This window comes from Triticum aestivum, chromosome 2D (assembly GCF_018294505.1).
Source record: "Triticum aestivum cultivar Chinese Spring chromosome 2D, IWGSC CS RefSeq v2.1, whole genome shotgun sequence".
Lineage (NCBI taxonomy): Eukaryota > Viridiplantae > Streptophyta > Magnoliopsida > Poales > Poaceae > Triticum > Triticum aestivum.
This window is the reverse complement of record NC_057799.1, coordinates 353,895,643-353,914,652: the sequence shown is the minus strand read 5'-3', so window position 1 is coordinate 353,914,652 and position 19,010 is coordinate 353,895,643. Positions and strand designations below refer to the sequence as shown.

Here is a 19,010-nt window from a genome sequence, read left to right as displayed (position 1 = left end):
AATCCGGAGACAGCGGAGCTGTGCCGGTACGGCCTCCTCGTGTCGCTGGGCTGCCGTCTTCCCTGACAGTGGAAGATCAGCGCCGACGACTGTCCGACGCTTGGCCCTGGCGCGACGGCGGAGGAGCTCTGGACCCACATCGGCGGCTGCCACAACATCCTAGGCCGTCATGCCTTCTGGAAAGGCAAGTGTTGGAAATATGCCCTAGAGGCAATAATAAATTGGTTATTATTATATTTCCTTGTTCATGATAATCGTTTATTATCCATGCTAGAATTGTATTGATAGGAAACTCAGATACATGTGTGGATACATAGACAACACCATGTCCCTAGTAAGCCTCTAGTTGACTAGCTCGTTGATCAATAGATGGTTACGGTTTCCTGACCATGGACATCGGATGTCGTTGATAACGGGATCACATCATTAGGAGAATGATGTGATGGACAAGACCCAATCCTAAGCCTAGCACAAGATCGTGTAGTTCGTTTGCTAAGAGCTTTTCTAATGTCAAGTATCATTTCCTTAGACCATGAGATTGTGCAACTCCCGGATACCGTAGGAATGCTTTGGGTGTACCAAACGTCACAACGTAACTGGGTGGCTATAAAGGTGCACTACAGGTATCTCCAAAAGTGTCTGTTGGGTTGGCACGAATCGAGACTGGGATTTGTCACTCCGTGTAAACGGAGAGGTATCTCTGGGCCCACTCGGTAGGACATCATCATAATGTGCACAATGTGACCAAGGAGTTGATCACGGGATGATGTGTTACGGAACGAGTAAAGAGACTTGCCGGTAACGAGATTGAACAAGGTATCGGGATACCGACGATCGAATCTCGGGCAAGTAACATACCGATAGACAAAGGGAATTGTATACGGGATTGATTGAATCCTCGACATCGTGGTTCATCCGATGAGATCATCGAGGAGAATGTGGGAGCCAAAATGGGTATCCAGATCCAGCTGTTGGTTATTGACCGGAGAGTCGTCTCGGTCATGTTTGCGTGTCTCCCGAACCCGTAGGGTCTACACACTTAAGGTTCGGTGACGCTAGGGTTGTAGAGATATTAGTATGCGGTAACCCGAAAGTTGTTCGGAGTCCCGGATGAGACCCCGGACGTCACGAGGAGTTCCGGAATGGTCCGGAGGTAAAGATTTATATATGGGAAGTCTTGTTTTGGTCGCCGGAAAAGTTTCGCGCATTATCGGTATTGTACCGGGAGTGCCGAAAGGGGTCCGGGGGTCCACCAAGGGGTCCACCTGCCCCGGGGGGCACATGGGCTGTGGGGTGTGCGCCTTGGCCTATATGGGCCAAGGGAACCAGCCCCAAGAGGCCCATGCGCCAAGAGATAAGATAAAGGGAGAGTCCTAAAGGGGGAAGGCACCTCCGAGGTGCCTTGGGGAGGATGGACTCCTTCCTGGCCGCACCCTTCCTTGGAGGAAGGGCCAAGGCTGCGCCCCCCTCTCCCTTGGCCCTATATATAGTGGGGGGGAGGGAGGGCAGCAATATCTAAGCCCTGGCGCCTCCCTCTCCCTCCCGTGACACATCTCCCTCCTCCCGCAGCGCTTGGCGAAGCCCTGTTGGAATCTCGCTACTTCCACCACCACGCCGTTGTGCTGCTGGATCTCCATTAACCTCTCCTTCCCCCTTGCTGGATCAAGAAGGAGGAGACGTCGCTGCTCCGTATGTGTGTTGAACGCGGAGGTGCCGTCCGTTCGACGCTAGGATCATCGGTGATTTGGATCACGACGAGTACGACTCCATCAACCCCGTTCTCTTGAACGCTTCCGCTCGCGATCTACAAGGGTATGTAGATGCACTCCCCTTCCCCTCGTTGCTAGATTACTCCATAGATTGATCTTGGTGATGCGTAGAAAATTTTGAATTTCTGCTACGTTACCCAACAGCAAGGTCTACGACGAGGTTATCGCCGCCTTCCGGCCGGCGGCGGCCGGCGTCACCCCAGACCTCACTGGCGAGAGCGGCCGCCTTCGCGCCCCGGCACCGGCGCATGGCCCGACCCCGCGGGAGCGCCGTCGTGGAGCTGCCGACCACCAGCCAGCACCCCCGGTGGCTGTGCCCGCACGCGCACCGGCCATTCCCCCCGCCGTGGAGCTGCCGCCGGAACAAGTGGTCCTCCGCAAAGACGGCGATCCGGACAACACTCCGGGTTGGCACGTCGCCCTATGGTCATCAGAAGCAGCGGCGGTGGCGGTGGCTGCGGCTACGAGGGAGGCCGCCGAGGTAGCGGCCGCAATCGAAGCCGCCGCGGCCATGGCGGCAGAGGAGGCCGCGATGGTGCCGGCGGAGAACGAGGAGGCGGCGCCGACGGCGATGGAGCAGTAGGAGGACGATGGCCCCGTCGACTGGGATGACGTCGCCCCCATGGACAGCAGCAGCGACGACGGCGGTGACGGCGAATGCGCCGTCATGATCGACCTAGCGGCTAGCGACGACGATTAATGTCGTTCTAAGTTTTAATTTCGTTTAAATTATGTTGGACTATGTAAAATATCTCTATATATGTTGAATGAAAATGCAATGAGAAAATATGTGTTTGTTTAAAATTTTACTTGGATGGCCGGCGGCGTGCAAGAGCGGCGGGGCGTCGGGGGGGGGGTGCGTGGGACACCGGGCGGCGGGCCGGGGCATCATGCAGGAGCGGCGGGGCGTCAGTGGCGGCGGGCCAGGGCGGCGTGGGGTCGGGGGCGGCGGCGGGGTGCGGTCGGGGAGAGAGAGAAGGGGGTGGGAGACAGATAGAGAGGAGGGGTGGGAGACAGGGTTAGGGTGGGGGCAGGGGCGTTAGCGCCGTTAGGTAGATTTTTGTTTGCCGTCAGCCAGCTGACGACAAAGAACTGGCTGACGGCAAACTGCATCTTTGTCGTCAGCTTTTCGTGAGCTGACGGCAGATACCTTCTTTGTCATCAGCTTGCTGTCGGCAAATAATAAGCTGACGACAAATTCTCTTATTCCAGTAGTGTCACAGAGCATGTGATCACACCATTCCTTTAAAACCTGGAATAGACCCACCTCATGCTAGGCCCTACAGAGTTCCTCAACACCAAAAACAAGAAATGGAAGAGCAAATTAAGAAACTACTGCCCAGTCAAAAAAAAATTAAGAAACTACTGGCAGCTCATTTCATCCGACATAGGCAAAGTCCATATGCAGCTCCTGTCATTCTAGTAAAGAAAAATGATGGATCTACGAGACTTTGTACTGATTTCAGGAAAAATGCAACAGCCAAACAAATTTCCAATACCAGTAATAGAAGATGTGTTAGATGAGCTACATGGAGCAAAGTATTTCTCCAAAATTGACTTAAGGGTTGGTTATCACCAAATCAGAATGCATCTTGATGATGTTCATAAAACAGCTTTCGGAACATTTATTGGCCATTTTGAATATTTGGTAATGCCTTTTGGCCTTTCTAATGCTCCAGGAACTTCTCAAGTAGTGATGAACAACATTTTTGGAGCTTATCTGAGGAAGTTTTTGTTAGTCTTTTTTGATAATATCTTGATTTATAGCAAGACACTCAAGGAGCATATGAAGCACCTCCAAACAGTTCAACATATATTAAAAGAAATGTGTCTTTGTTGTACAACAAGTAGAATATCTTGGTCATGTTATTTTTACAGCAGGAGTAGCAATGACCTCAAGAAGATACAAGCTATTGTTGAGTGGCCAACACCAGACAATGTTATGAAACTAAGGAGTTTTCTGCGATTGGCAGGGTACTACATAAGATTTATTAAGGGATATGGTGTTATTTGTAGACCCCTACACGATCTTCTGAAGAAAGGAGAGTTTGCTTGGACAACTGCTCATGACACAACATTTGCATAGCTACAACACGCCTTAATTACTGCTCCAGTATTGGCACTTACAGATTTTCCCCAACCTTTTGTATTGGAAACCGATGCTTCAGGCAAAGGAATTGGAGTGGTTTTAATGCAACAAGGATGGCCTATAGTATTTTATAGTTCTGCCCTATGCCCTAGAAATGTTGCTGTGTCAACTTATGAGAAAGAAACCCTAGCTATATTGGAAGCCCTGAAAAGATGGAGGCACTATCTACTAGACAAAGAGTTGTTGATCAAAACAAATCAACAGTCACTCAAGTTTATTATAGACCAGAAAATCACAGAGGGAGTGCAACATAAGTTAATGATGAAATTGCTGGAGTTTAACCTCCAAATTCAGTACAAAAAGGTGTTCTTAATAAAGTGGTAGATGTTCTTTCCAGAGCCCTACCAGCTTGCATGACAATGTCAGATGTCACACCTGTTTGGGCAAAAGAATTAGTACAAAGCTATCAGCAAGATCCAGTGGCCAAACAATTGTCAGCACAATTACTGTTGCATCCTTCTCACACTACTTCAGACCACCAATTAACAACTGGTATCATCAGATATAAAGGAAGAATTTTAGTAGGAAATGTTCCTGCTCTCAGAACTATATTGCTGGTTGCATTGCATAGTTCACCTATTGGGGGTCATTCTAGAACAAGAGCAACATACCAGAGAATTAAGAACTTATTTTACTGGCCAGGATTAAAGAAAGAAGTGGAAACTTTCATTGCTGCTTGCCCTATCTGCCAGAGAGCAAAGCATGAAAATTGTCTTCAACCTGGTTTGTTAGATCCCCTCCCTATAACTGACATGGCATGGCAACATATCTCTATGGATTTCATAGAAGGCCTCCCAAATTCAAATGGCAAAGAAGTGATACTGTTAGTGGTGGATAGATATACAAAATATGCCCATTTTGTTCCACTATCCCACCCATATACTGTCCTTAGTGTGGCACAAGCATTTCTGGATAATATACCTATAACATGTTTGGCAGCTTGAGGTATTGGGCATGGGAGTTTACGAGGGGGAGTTTTTGAAGAAATTAGACTTGGGAAGTAGATTATTAGTCCCATTCCCATGTTTGGTGTGTGGTAGTAATAATCGATGGGAATTCTGTAGGTAGTTACAGGCCTGAGAATTGTTGACGGTACGGGAGTTTGGATAAGAAAAATGAGCGCTTCATCAGCCATTAAACAACAAGACGTGAGCAAACATTTTTTCTTTTTACGTCAATTCCCACTACCACGCTTAATTACCTGGTCCTCCCAGGGAAGAGATTCAAGGGAGTTGGATCTCTTAATTCCCCTTCCTCTTCCCATCCTAACTCCCATGTACCTGAGCCAATCAAAGGAACTTAACTTCCATAGACCTTAAACTCCCATTCCCCATCGGCAACTCCCTCCAAACAAACACGCTGCTAGGTTACATGGACCATCCAAACTGATCATATCAGGCAGAGACATAATATTTACCAGCAAATTGTGGAAGGATATTTTTTATGCTTGGAAAAATGAGTTAAGGTACAGTACATCATACCACCCTCAATCTGATGGCCAAACAGGACGAGTTAATTAGTGTGTTGAGACTTATCTAAGATGCATGGCAAATACAAAACCTAAAGTGGTGCTCTTGGATATCTCTCGCTGAATATTGGTATAATACCACATACCACACTGCTATCAAAATGCCCCCCTTTCAAGCTCTTTATGGCTTTTCCCCTCCAATGATTTCTAAACTAGCCATACCTGGACCCTAGGAGAAAGAAGCTCACAACTTTCTGTCTGCTAAGCAACAGATGCTGGAGCAACTAAAAACCAACTTACTGCAAGCCCAGAACAGAATGAAAAATTATGCAGATCTTAAAAAAGTATAGAGAGTTTTTGAGGTGGGAGATATGGTATATCTAAAAATGGCTCCCTACAGACTAGCAGCTTATGGTTTTAGAGGCGCCTTGAAATTGCAACATAAATATTATGGACCATTTCTCATTGTGCAGAAGATTGGCAAGTCTGCTTACAAACTTCAATTTCCTGAGCATGTGAAAATTCATCTAGTATTCCATGTTAGTCAGTTGAAAAGCACATTGGTCCAAAATCCATACCTAGTCCATGGTACTATCAAGACTGGCCCAACAGAGGTTCTTCAGGTCAAACAAGTTCCCAGGCATAACATGCCGGTGGTACAGTGGTTGATACAATGGCAAAAAATTTCTTCTAAGGAGGCCACCTCGGAGGATGCCGATTTCATTAAGTATACTTTTCCGGAGTTTTTCAAAGTGACAACCCAAGCTTGGTGTAAATGCAGCACAAGCACCGTGAGGACACGTTGAATCTTACAAGGGGGCAATGTCAGGACTGACTGTTGGTGGTTCAGTTAACACTTTCAGCCTTCACTAAAAGAGATTCAACGTTTTAGATAATATCGCTTCAGCAACAACGAACGACGACGATGGCTCCTGCGTCTACAACGTGTCTCCACCTTCCGATTTACCGTTTTCACTGTAGCGCTTCACTTTCTTTACCACTAATTGTCATTACTTTGTTTATAACCAGCCGGGCCGTGGCCGGAAAGTTCATGTTGATTTCCACAATTGCCAACTATGGGTTAGAACCCTAGACAATACAACTCCTCTTATAGCAACAATACATCTCAGATCCGAGCTAGATCATGATTTCCTCCATACAATTTCCCAAATAGATCGATAAAACCATACGGCCCTGGCACAGACGAAACGATGTGATCCGCCGGGTGATTAGAAGAGTTTCCCTATACATATACAGATGGAAATTCCTTTTTTACATAAATTTCATAAAAAAATGCTGTTTTGTTTTCGCTTGTATGAGAAACTTTGTTTTTTTTTGACGGGAGTATGGGAAACTTTGTAAACTTTCGTTTTCGTTTCCATTTTGTAAATTTTCGTTCTGTTTTGATGCTGCTGGTATCTCACACAATCCGCACATCCACAAAACCCCAGCGAAGAAAAGGAGAGGAAAAGAGCCCCAAAGCGTTCCCTCTAGTCTCCCAAAACCCAACACTGTCGGCCGCGATGGCTGACTCGGCAGCGGCTGCTGCTGCGGCGGCGGCGCAACCGTCGACAGTGGGGCAAGCCGTGATCCCGCTCGTCAATAGGCTGCAAGACATCATGGCGCGGCTGGACGGTGACGCCGCCGCCGGCGTGGAGCTGCCACAGGTTGCGGCGATCGGCGGGCAGAGCAGCGGCAAGTCGAGTGTGCTGGAGGCGCTCGTCGGCCGCGACTTCCTCCCGAGGGGCCCCGAAATCTGCACGCGCCGCCCCCTCGTGCTCCAGCTCGTGCGCCACTCGGCCCCCGAGGAGTGGGGCGAGTTCCTCCACGCCCCCGGCCGCCGATTCGACGATTTCGAACACATCAAGCGCGAGATCCAGGTCAGTTTTTCTGCAATTGCTGCAGCTTTGCTTTGCTGCGTGCGGGTGACATGTTTGCTGTCGCTGGGGCTTGAAACGAGTGCCTCGGTCTCACGGATTGATGTAGCTTTGCTTGTTTTCCGAATGTATGCAATATGTTTGCTGTAATGCTGGATACCCAAAAATTGTGCGTCAGCCTTGGTGACGGCTGTAGCTTTGCTTGTTTGCTTCTTGTACTCTATAGGCATTTTTGTTTTGCTGATTCCATGACTTAAATAAAGGATTGTAGTTCGTAAGAGTACCACTACAACTATACATAATTTGCAGTTTTTGTAGTTTGCGGACGGAGCAACAATTGTGCTGACATGCTGTGTTACTTCTGCACTAGCATCCGCCGATATTACTGGCTAGAATTTTATCAGTTAATGTCCATCTTCACACTAGTTCTTCTTGTCGAAAATAACTGTTGCTTAAACTTTGCAGCAGATATTGTGAATCATGCACTTTTAACATTACTATGGATCTTCCAGTCAGTCTTGTGCGCACAATTATTTCTTTATGGTGGCACAATCATCATCAGGACAAAGTTCGAAGATAGTTCTGTTCTTTTTTCTATAGCATGGCATCACTCTGCAAGATGCAAGTAATCTGAATATTATCATGCATCCCCAGTATATCCGCTTATTAGCCTATTGGTGCTTGTTAGCCTTGCTCAAATGCCGAAGCCAGTTGGACACTAACATGCGGGAGGATCATACACGATAAATATACTTAGATTCAGAAAGGTTGCCTTAATGGAACACTCCGGAGAGTTTGTAATTGCTTTCTCATGTGATAGTATGCCCCCCCCCCCCCACACACACACATGGTCAAAGGTAGAGAAGTTTGACTGCAGGCTTTCTAGGACGAACATAATGTATTTTGGAATGGAGGCAGTATTTGTCTATATGTCTATTTTTTTTTGTCTAACTTATGTTTTCATTGTATTAGTAAACATGTAAGTCCTGAATATTTAACTTTGTTCCTTCTGTTTTATTTATCTTAGTCTTGCGAGACGCTGATTTTTTCCCTCTATTCATCTTATTCCACTCTTTCTATTTGTAGCACCTCTCAAGTAATATTTGAAACTGTATTATTTATTAATTGCATGCCTTCATAATGTTCTCACGAGAGAAATATATTGCCTGCTTTCAGTCGGAAACGGACAAAGAAGCTGGAGGTAACAAAGGTGTCTCTGACAAACAGATTCGTCTGAAAATCTTCTCACCAAATGTAATTGACATCACCTTGGTTGACCTCCCTGGAATTACAAGGGTTCCGGTCGGAGATCAGCCTAGTGATATTGAGTCAAGAATAAGAACAATGATCATGCAATACATTAAGCATCCAAGCTGCATTATCTTGGCCGTCTCACCCGCAAATGCAGATTTAGCTAATTCTGATGCTCTTCAACTGGCACGGCTTGGTGATCCTGATGGTACTTAAGCAACTCTATGGAAGAATTTATTATGAAGTTCCTTGTAGCTAAGAAGTGTAAACTTAACTGTTTGCTGTCTTTCTGGCAGGATCTCGTACAATTGGTGTTATCACCAAGGTATTAATGTGTGCACAAAATTAATACTGCAAAGTTGTTACCTTACTCTGTGATGACAATTTTGATTTGTTTTTCAATGGCCTTAGTTGGACATCATGGACAGGGGTACTGATGCTCGTAACTTTTTACTGGGAAATGTAATCCCCCTCAAGCTTGGTTATGTAGGTATTGTGAATCGCAGCCAAGAGGTATATTCCGAGGCAAAACCACAAACCCTGATAATTTTGTTTGTCATTTTGAATTTCATGTTCTGGCTGCTCTCTCTCTCTCTCTCTCTCTCTCACACACACACACACACACACACACACACATAAAAACACGACAAGAAACTCATGTGCTGTGCTGTTATATTTCTAAACTTCTTAGTTTTTTATATGTGTTGGTAGTGAATTCAATTGGTTATTTAAACTTGGATCTTAGCAGTTAATGATAATGCTACTGCCTAAATTGATAAAGTTATTTGTTCTAACTTCTAATCTAACACAAGTGGATGATTCCTACAGGACATCAACTTTAACCGAAGCATCAAAGATGCACTTGCCTTTGAGGAGAAGTTTTTCTCGACTCTACCTGTATGCCTGGAACCTGTGAATTTTCTTGCAGCAGTACTATCCATTGTGACTAGGCATATTTTCTTAGAAGCCGTGTCTGATTCTATTTATTTTCTTTTCTTTTAACAGGCTTATCATGGTCTTTCACAATGTTGTGGTGTTCCTCAATTGGCCAAGAAGTTAAATATGGTATTGACACATTGCTGTTAAATATTTGTTGTACTTTTCTTGCCCCTGTATTGCTTATGTTGCTTATGTTGTTAGTCTCTTTGTACTTCATTTACCAATAATATCCTGAACAAACATCAACATACTCAGGCTCCAGGAGAAATGTTTTTTTGACACTAATCTGATCTAGGATGAATCATTCTCAATTTACTGCAAGATAGTGGGTCAATGAATGATTTTTCATGTTTAAGTTGAAACCTCTAGTTTTAGCATGTAACTGAGAGATTAACTTGATAAAAGTTGGTTGGTTAACAAAACTTTTAAGTGGATGAAATATAATACTTCTTGAATAGTAACTAATGAACGCCTTGCTGAAAAAGGTCAAGCCTTTGCCGTATGTATTGATGCACTATCTATGGGCACCTTCATTTATCCATAGACACTGTCTATGATGCTTCCATAAGTGATATTAATACATCTAATGATTCTATCTGTGCACCTCATCATTGCAACTCTTGGCTCTTATTTGCAGATTCTACTAAAGCACATCACAGATATGCTTCCAGGTTTGAAATCTCGAATAAATGCTCAGTTGGTAGCAGTTGCCAAGGAACATGCTGCATATGGTGATACGGCAGAATCGACGGTAATTACACTGATATTACATAAGTATAAATTGTGAATACCTGCTTTATGATGGAATTGTCATTTATTGCTGGGATGCCTTAACTGTGCATAGTTTAGAGTTTGCTACATCTTATATGCATTGGCATGAGAATCACTTATTAGTTATTACAATTATCATATGTCATGCTCTGTTGAACTACATACATGACGCATCACACCTGACTCCCTTATGCATGTTGTTTTTCTTAGTAACCATATATTTACCTGGTCTTCTCTTGTTTCACGCACATGTTAGTTTGTTTCTAGTGTCATTTTCTTTTACTTTTCAACCCTGCCTTTCTGGTCTTCGATATGCAGGCTGGTCAGGGAGTCAAACTATTGAACATATTGGGAAAATATTGTGAAGGTAAGGAAGAATGATATGTTCCATTCATTGTAAAACCTTAACTTACTAATTTTTGTTTTGTTGCTATTTTTAAGAACTATTGCTGTTATGGTGACTCAATCAACAATCCTTTGTAGTCCAGTTCCATTCAATAATTAATTCAAAACTCAGAAAAAGTACTTATATCTTTAAATTATCTTAACTGTCTAGAAAGCATTTGCTTGTTTATTTTTACCATTGTGGAACTCTTTTAGTTACATGACAATTTAGATGTCAGAATATTAAGAACTTATTTTGTGAAGTGTTTGATTTTCCCAATGCCATTCTTTTTCTAATGTTAATAATATCTTCATGTTTTCAGCTTTTTCTTCGATGGTGGAGGGAAAAAATAAAGTGTCAACAGATCAGCTTTCTGGTGGAGCAAGAATTCACTACATTTTTCAGTCAATTTTTGTCAAAAGCTTGGAGGTTTGCAAAAGCAATAGCTTGACATATTTACACAGCAGACATGTATCCAAGTTATTACAATTCACTGTGTGTTAATATGAGAATTAAATTTGCATATAATGAGAATAGTGCTCCCTGGGACTAGTTTGCAACAATACTACTCACTAGTTACAGAATTATGCTTCATCTAGCACTCCGCCAAATATACCCCTTTGCTTCATTAAAAACAAGCAAGTGTCTCTTTCTACTCCTAAAGCACATGCATATGTTACTCCTGGTCCTGGACTTGATAATGCATCAGCCAGCCGCTGAGAAAATGACTGCATGCATCAGTTAGAGTTAGCGCATGCTTAAAATCTCAATCTAAGTCACAACTGAAAGCCCTTGCTGCTGCAAACCCACTAGATACACAGTTGGGCTTAATGGGCAGCATGGCAGGGCGACACAGCTGGGAACATGGTGCAGCAGTTGATGCTTCAGTGTAATAGTGATGCGGGCGGTTGGCAGTGAGCAGAACAGGTCCTGGCGATGGAGGTTCCATTTTGCCTCCTTAGCGCTTTGCTGCCGCTTCTTGTCAGTTGAGCTCCATGTTGTTCACAATACTACACGAGCTAAGTGGTTTTAGTGGGTGCTATGAGAGCAGAAATGTGGGAAGTGATACTTTGACATAAACTTCATGTCATAAACTGACCTACACAGTGGCAAAAAATAAAAAATGAATACAAATTCACAGCGAACAGCAACTTCTACCATTTTCTAGATTAAGTTATTGTGGTAATTTTTCCTTAGTTATTTTGTATGTAGACTGATTTTGCATTTTGTGAAATGGCTGGTTCTTTGGTGATGACCTCTCCTTTTCGGGAATTTCTTGGGATAGTTTAGTATGCCTTACCAGAGAATTTTCTTGAGATCCGCCCTTTCAGGAAGGGTTCTGCTCTCCATAGTCACATTATAGTATTTTTCTGCCTTAATTGTTGTGTCCCCTATATCAACATGCTGTAGGGGAAAAAGTTGTGCACTGTAATAAACTAGTATATCTTCCTGCAGATCATTTTAATTTCTGGGCAGAAACAATTACCTCGTGCTAGTGTTACTCTATCATCGTATATAGCTATATGGCATTACAAACTACATTTTAAATTCCCATCATTTTAGCAACAGTATGTGTCATAATTTTCACCTGTTTCATCTTGTGGTTCACATATTTCCTTTTTTGTGTGTCATAAATCTATTGTTTCACATTTCTTAGTTACTTACTCTATATGAAGGAAATTGACCCTTGCAAGAATATAAGCGATGAAGATATCCGCACGAGCATACAGAACTCTGACGGTCCAAAGGGTGCTATGTTTCTGCCAGAGGTTTACCTTTTCTCTGGATGATGCAATCCTTTCTTGTTAAATTTTTGTTATTCCAGTTAATGTCTTCTTACCGGACTTCTCCATGCTCAGAAGTATGTTTTTTTTTTCCTATTATAAATTGTAGGTGCCTTTTGAGATTCTTGTGCGAAAGCAGATAGACCGTTTGCTTGATCCAAGTCTTCAGTGTGCCAAATTTATCTATGACGAGTTAGTCAAAGTATGCACTCGTAACTATGTTGTTCCTATCAACCTCTAATTACGTTAGTTATAAGGTATCCTGAATAATGCAGATTAGCCATGGTTGCTTAACTAGTGAGCTGCAGAAATACCCAATTCTTAAAAGACGGATGGGTGAATCAGTTAGCAATTTCTTGAGAGATGGTCTTCGACCTGCGGAGACAATGATAACTCATATTATTGAAATGGAGGTAAGTGTTTATATTCTGAGTTCTTATTTGCCAATTGGTGGTAACCATTGGATTTCTCCAATAATAAAGTTTAATTTTCGGGGTGTTTACTATCCACAGTATCCTGCAACTAAAGTAACCAACCATTAAACAATTGGTTGCTTTCATCTTACACTATTGGATATGCTTTGCAAAGAAGCTGGTTTTTAACAATGTGGCTGCTATAACCTGTCACTCTGGTTTAAGGGTCCCACTGTACTCGTGTCCCCCGGTATTAATGCAAGGATACAGTCTTGAGTATCCTAACAAAAGTTGGTTATTTATGCACTTATTACCAGTTATGTTTAAATACTGTTGAACAAGTTAGGTTATTATGAGCTCAGCATTGTGACAATCTATCTCAGTTGTAATTGTATTTAGTTTTTTCACAATCTAATTCATGTTTTCCCATGTTCTATTCTGGTTTCAGTTATGGTAGTTACATGTCCGGTTATCTATTCCAATGAAGAACCTTCTTTTTTTTGAACTTTGTGGATTGGTACTTGGCACTGGGGTTGCAGATACATGCTAATGAGTGTCTTGATTTGTTATTCGCTTGTGCACGTAGCTCCATTTTTTTGTCTTTTGTGTTTATTTTCTTATATGCAATTATACAAATATTTCTACAGATGGATTACATAAATACCTCACATTCAAGCTTTGTTGGAGGCAGCAAGGTTGTTGAACTTGCTAAGCACGAAGGTCTATCTTCGAGAGGACCAACTTCACTATCGGTTCATAAGGTAACATCTTTTCCACCTCAAATTTTGTATCTATTCCTGAATAACGTAAAGGAGAAGTCCAATGTGGATGACTGGGATGTACCTTTGCAACAATGAACCTTTGCATTCGACTGCTCTGCTACTGCTATCCGCGGAGTAGTTTTATTCTCTTTAGTTTGACTAATCAATTTTTTAACGTCACTAAGAATTCAATAGTAAACGACACCCGCAACCGCTCCTTTTGAAGAAAACAATTAATTGAAAGGAGTAGGTCAACTTGCATGATGGCTCTGGAATCAATGTGGATGGAAGTTGTGTTCATACACAAATTGTTCCTAACTTGAATAATTCTATGTCAAAATCGTATTGACAGATTACATACTGTCAGCATGCTCGCGGAATTCACTTCACTAGAAAAAGAGTGAAAACATGAATTTTCAGTGTTGAGTTTTTCTTGTATTAGCAGAGTCAACTACAACTATTGTCACAATAATATAAGTAATTTGATTTTGTTTGAATTACTACATGATTAGTTATAATTGTTGACACAACTAATAAAATTAAGAAATAACAGAAGCCCCAGGACCAAATTCTGATCTATCTTCGACTGGGGCGAACAGACGTCAAGGCGACAAGAAAATACAGATCTAGATGTTGGTCTAGATAGTTGGTCATGCCTAATGCGTAATATTTTTCGTTCGAGTAGTTTGTAAGATAAGAAATAATTTGGTAGTGAGTACACTTATATCTTAAATATGTCTGTCCTCGTATTGTTAGTTTATACTTTCTATGTGTATGCAATATATATTCCGAGAAACATGCATTTGACATGTACAATTGCTAGTAAACATAAGCCGGGTATAAATCAATCTGAGCCACAAGGTTTAGCGAATTTACAAAGAATCAACTTGTGAGTTTTATACATGTCATCTAATTGCAGATTACTAGAAGATGGTACTTGACATACATCAACATTTTAGTTGCTAAGCTCATTTGATTTTGTTTAGACTCGAGGGGAGGTGTTACATCTTTTTTCCACTTCACTTATTGCAGGATGGTGTTGGTATAAGTTCTGAGGCGCAGCTAAAATCTTCTACTGAGAACAATGTACAGCTCAAATCTGAAAGAGGTCAAAAGTCACGTGCTGTTTTTGCAAGAGATACTTCCAGAGGAGCAACAGCTGAGAAGGTTATCAGATCTCAAATAGTATCTTATTACTGTTTCAAAATTTGTTTTCTAGATGTGTTATAACATGATATTAACAATTTTACCCAACTTCATTTTCTGTCTTGTGTTTCTGCTGACCAGGGATTTCAGCCTGATACAGATGCAGGTAAACCAGTGTAGCTGTAATTATACAAGTCATATGCTTGATCTGCATTTCTCTGCTTTGGAGATTTTTATCATTGTAACTTCTGTGCAAGCACGATGTCAATCTGGGTTGCACTGAATTCATATGATGTTGCATTTGGGTCATGCTTTCCTTATAGCTCATTTGATTTCATATTTGAACCAGTTATATAATATATGAATAACTAAGCACTGTTCATTTGCTAGTAATATGTCTAAGAGGTTTAAGTTCCCATTTCCTGGCTGGTTATGGTTGGTGCTGGCGGATTCGGGGTCATGGATCATCATCTTCCAGCTGAAACCTGGCCTAGTGGCCTGAACTGGGAAGACCTGGTTCAGGCTAACCAAGGTGCCGGTTGATCCAGGTCAGGCTTACCCAGGCTTCTCCAGGATGCAACCAAACGAGCTCCAGGCCAGGCGTTGAGCAGCCGGGGCACCAATGAATTAACTCCTAGATCACATGGCCCAACCTGTAAGAACTGGACATATATGTGATTGGCTAATCGCCATGCACTGCTGCATCAGTGTATTCATAATACCATCTGTTCACTTCCTGTTTAGAAGAAAATAACCAGTTGCTTGTTGAGACGTGATATTCAGAAGTGCAAATCGCCCAAACTTGCCCATGGTTAGCCCCATAGTGGTTTAACACGAATTTAACGAGTCACTGCTGCACCTGGCTGGTATAACCTGTCCTTAATCCTAGCTGTTTCGACAGGTTAACGCAGGCAATTTGAATCCTGCTTGGCAATTCATACGATACAAAGACAAAAGAAAAATCTTCTGATGATCTGAAGTTTAAATACAGTATGATATGACCAAATCGACCCACCTGTATGCCTTTCGTTTATAAATCTATTTGTGGAGAAACATTTACTCACTGGGAAGCCACATGATGTGAATACCCTTCGGTTGGGAACTTCGACTCATCCTTCTTGCTAAGTGATGAGATTGGATTGCCCATATAAGATGTAAACTATCATATTTCTGAATACTACCTCCATTATCTTTTACTTGTCATTTCAGATTTCAACACAGAGTATGTTTGGATCCAAGGCAAGGGAATCCTAGTCTTTCCAAGCGAGATTGGTCATTTGGTAAAAAATATATAGCTTTGGTGGCAATATAGCCTGCAACTTTTGCCTAATTGTAATTAATACAAGCCCTTTTGAAAAAAAAGTCTCCCGCATGGGTAGATGAGCAACCATGGAAACAGTAGTATTGGATTAGTGGAGTTGTGATCATCCGGACTGCTTCTTTGTCTTGACCACTATCCATCAGGGCATGTGTTAGAGCGTCATTGCTGTGAACGCACCACCCCCTTTCGTCCCATCTACCTATAGATAATTTTGTTGCCGAGGAAGTTTGATTAGTTACTTTTCAAAGTATATTCTATATTTGTTCCCCCCCCCCCCCCCCCCCCCCCCAAAAAAAAGAGAGTATATTCTTCACTTTAGCCTTCATGCAACTGAACAGTGAGCCTTGCTTCTATGGGCCATCTTAAACGGGCTAGATGAATGTTGTGTAGCTATGCTACATGAGGTAGTAATTCAAGTGCACCCAGTCTCCAGTACACACCATTGATCATTACCCAATACACACTGCTGCCCATTACTTTACCTAGTTATAAATTACGTAATAATATAATGACATGTTTGTATTTTTATATGAAAAATCTACCGATTAATATGTTCTGGGCATTGTTGGTCAAAGTTTTGTAACTTCGTCTGCGCACATACTAGGAATATAATGATATCTACCTTTGAACGGCAGCAATGATTGATGAGAAAGGCCTGGGGGCATTTAACTAGCACACTGTACATCGTTGTTCTATGTATCCCGTGCATCCTTTCTGGAGCCACCTGAGACACAGCCTCGATATTATAAACTTTGGCCCAAAAATATGTTCTGTTTATATTCGAACTTGCCTTAGTGTTTAGTACCTGCAAGTTCTATACATTGAAGTGTTCAATACCTGCAAATTACAATATATCAAACAGTTCTGCCAATTATTGCAGTTGTATATAAGGAGATATGTTTTTGGGCTATGATCTGAAATCTGGTACAATCAGGAGATATGTTTTTGGGCTATGATCTGAAATCTGGTACAATCAATGTAGGAACAAGTGTGGCAGGTGGAGGCCAGAATGGTCACTCACTTGTTAGTGGGAGTTTGTCAAGCATGTCAGATCCACGAGGTTACAGCCTCAATAGCTTATACTCTATGATTCGGTTAAGAGAGGTGAATTTACTATCACAAGTGAGCTTTGCAATATGTAATTCATCAGCACTTCATATTTCATCTTCAATTCTTATCCTTGTTCTTACTAGCCACCGAGCACCTTGAAACCATCAGAAAACAAGACTGACCGGGACAGAACAGAGATAGCTATTGTGAAGCTTTTGGTCAAATCTTACTATGACATTGTCAGAAAGAGTATTGAGGATGCGGTTCCCAAAGCTATAATGCATTTTTTGGTAAGTTTAGTGTCTACAATGTGGTGATACCTGTTAAAGTCTTGAAGATACCTTGTTGACCATCTACTTATTGGTGAATTTGCAATATAATTCTACTGACTTATTTGTTCTTTGCTCCAATTGTTCGAGAGCTTTAACATACCTGTTGTTAATTTTTTTTTACCTCCAACGGTCGAATTATATATATAAATAAAAAACACTGGGATGCTAATTGTGGATGTTATAATATATAACTCCTGGTGTAGATGTATGCTATATTGGCATACTCTGAATCAAAGACAAAAACTACTTCTCAAGAGAGGTTTACTTATCTCTTTTTGTCCCTACCTAGACATTTTCTTGCATGAACTAAAAATTTGCTGCTAAAAGTCACAGGTTCCAGCAACGCTGGTCATTGTGCCAAGCAAAAGTATCATTACTTGTTAATTAGTGTTACAATTAAAATCTAATTTCCAAAGTAGTCTGTATTGGTGACACTGGCGTTTGACTGATCTTTTACTTAAGGTGAACCACACAAAGCGGGAGCTCCACAACGTTCTAATTCGGAAACTGTACAGGTGACTTGCACTTTGGTTTATGTACTTGCTAGCGAGCAACCCAATCGTAAATTTCAGATTACTTTCTACCTGGAAGAATCATTCTATAATGACGATCTGATGTGCAGGGAGAGCCTACTTGATGACATGCTGAGGGAAACAGATGAAGTACTTATCAGACGGCAGCGTATTCAAGAAACGCTCCAAGTTCTTGAACAGGCACACAGGGTATTACTCCTCTTCTAAATGTTCTTATCAACTTCTGTGTCGAGCATCCATTTGATTTTTGTACTTTTTTTTTTCAGACGCTTGAGGAATTTCCCCTTGAAGCTGAGAAGCTTGAGAGGGGCTACAGCCTCTCTGAGTATGGCACTGGCCTGCCGAATATCCCTGGACTCAGCAATCGCAATCCTAGGGGTATCCTCCCTTAACTTGTACAGTTGAAAGAAGCATCAAATGTACATGAACATGCTTATGTGGCATGTTCGTCGGACCAGGTGCGAAAAAGGGCACCTCTTCACTTGGTTTTGATCCAATCCTCAAACATTTTTGAGCTACTTGTTTGAGTTTTGAGCTGGGCATCCAAATTTTGTTCTACAAAGGCATTTCTTTGTAATCGGAAGCTATGGCTGGAACAACATCCGGAGTAGATCAGTATGTATGTTACCCCCCTTGTTGACCTGACAACGGGGAACCACTTGCACTGATATTATCATGCAACGCTACAATTGCGATTTTACAGGAGCATCTAAACAAAATTTATAGTCATGAACACATGCCAAGCAATTTCTTTTGAAAGCCCCACCATATATAGTTGGTAAGCTTCGAATCTGGTGTTGAGCCATCATGTACTAATCATGATGTTCTTAGCAAGGTATCGGCTCTATCAACCGGTGCTAGTTTTTTTAGTTTTATTAAAAGGCGTAATGTGTGTCGGCAGCATTCAGTTCTTAACTTTATGGGATCAAAAAGCACACAGTAAGAATTGCAATGCTTTATTGGTTGTCCTGCGAATAGGTCTCTTTACCTCGCATGCTCAAAACACATTGGTGCTGCATCAGCATCACTCTTCAACACACCCTATATTATCATTTTCTGCT

The 19,010-nt window shown here is 42.1% G+C and overlaps 1 protein-coding gene across 1 annotated transcript; it reads left to right on the top strand.

Annotated features, from left to right (window-relative positions):
- The first annotated feature begins 6,846 nt into the window (after nucleotides 1–6,846).
- LOC123053123 (dynamin-related protein 3A) lies at nucleotides 6,847–18,678 on the top strand. The gene is made up of 20 exons (XM_044476526.1): nucleotides 6,847–7,266; nucleotides 8,440–8,722; nucleotides 8,811–8,839; nucleotides 8,926–9,027; nucleotides 9,343–9,411; nucleotides 9,520–9,579; nucleotides 10,091–10,204; nucleotides 10,543–10,591; nucleotides 10,932–11,038; nucleotides 12,286–12,378; nucleotides 12,503–12,595; nucleotides 12,669–12,806; nucleotides 13,454–13,567; nucleotides 14,600–14,734; nucleotides 14,855–14,879; nucleotides 17,017–17,138; nucleotides 17,228–17,374; nucleotides 17,879–17,931; nucleotides 18,039–18,138; nucleotides 18,216–18,678. The coding sequence occupies exons 1-20, from the start codon at nucleotides 6,910–6,912 to the stop codon at nucleotides 18,339–18,341; spliced, it is 2,316 nt and encodes a 771-aa protein (XP_044332461.1). The 5' UTR covers nucleotides 6,847–6,909; the 3' UTR covers nucleotides 18,342–18,678.
- Nucleotides 18,679–19,010: the final 332 nt, after the last annotated feature.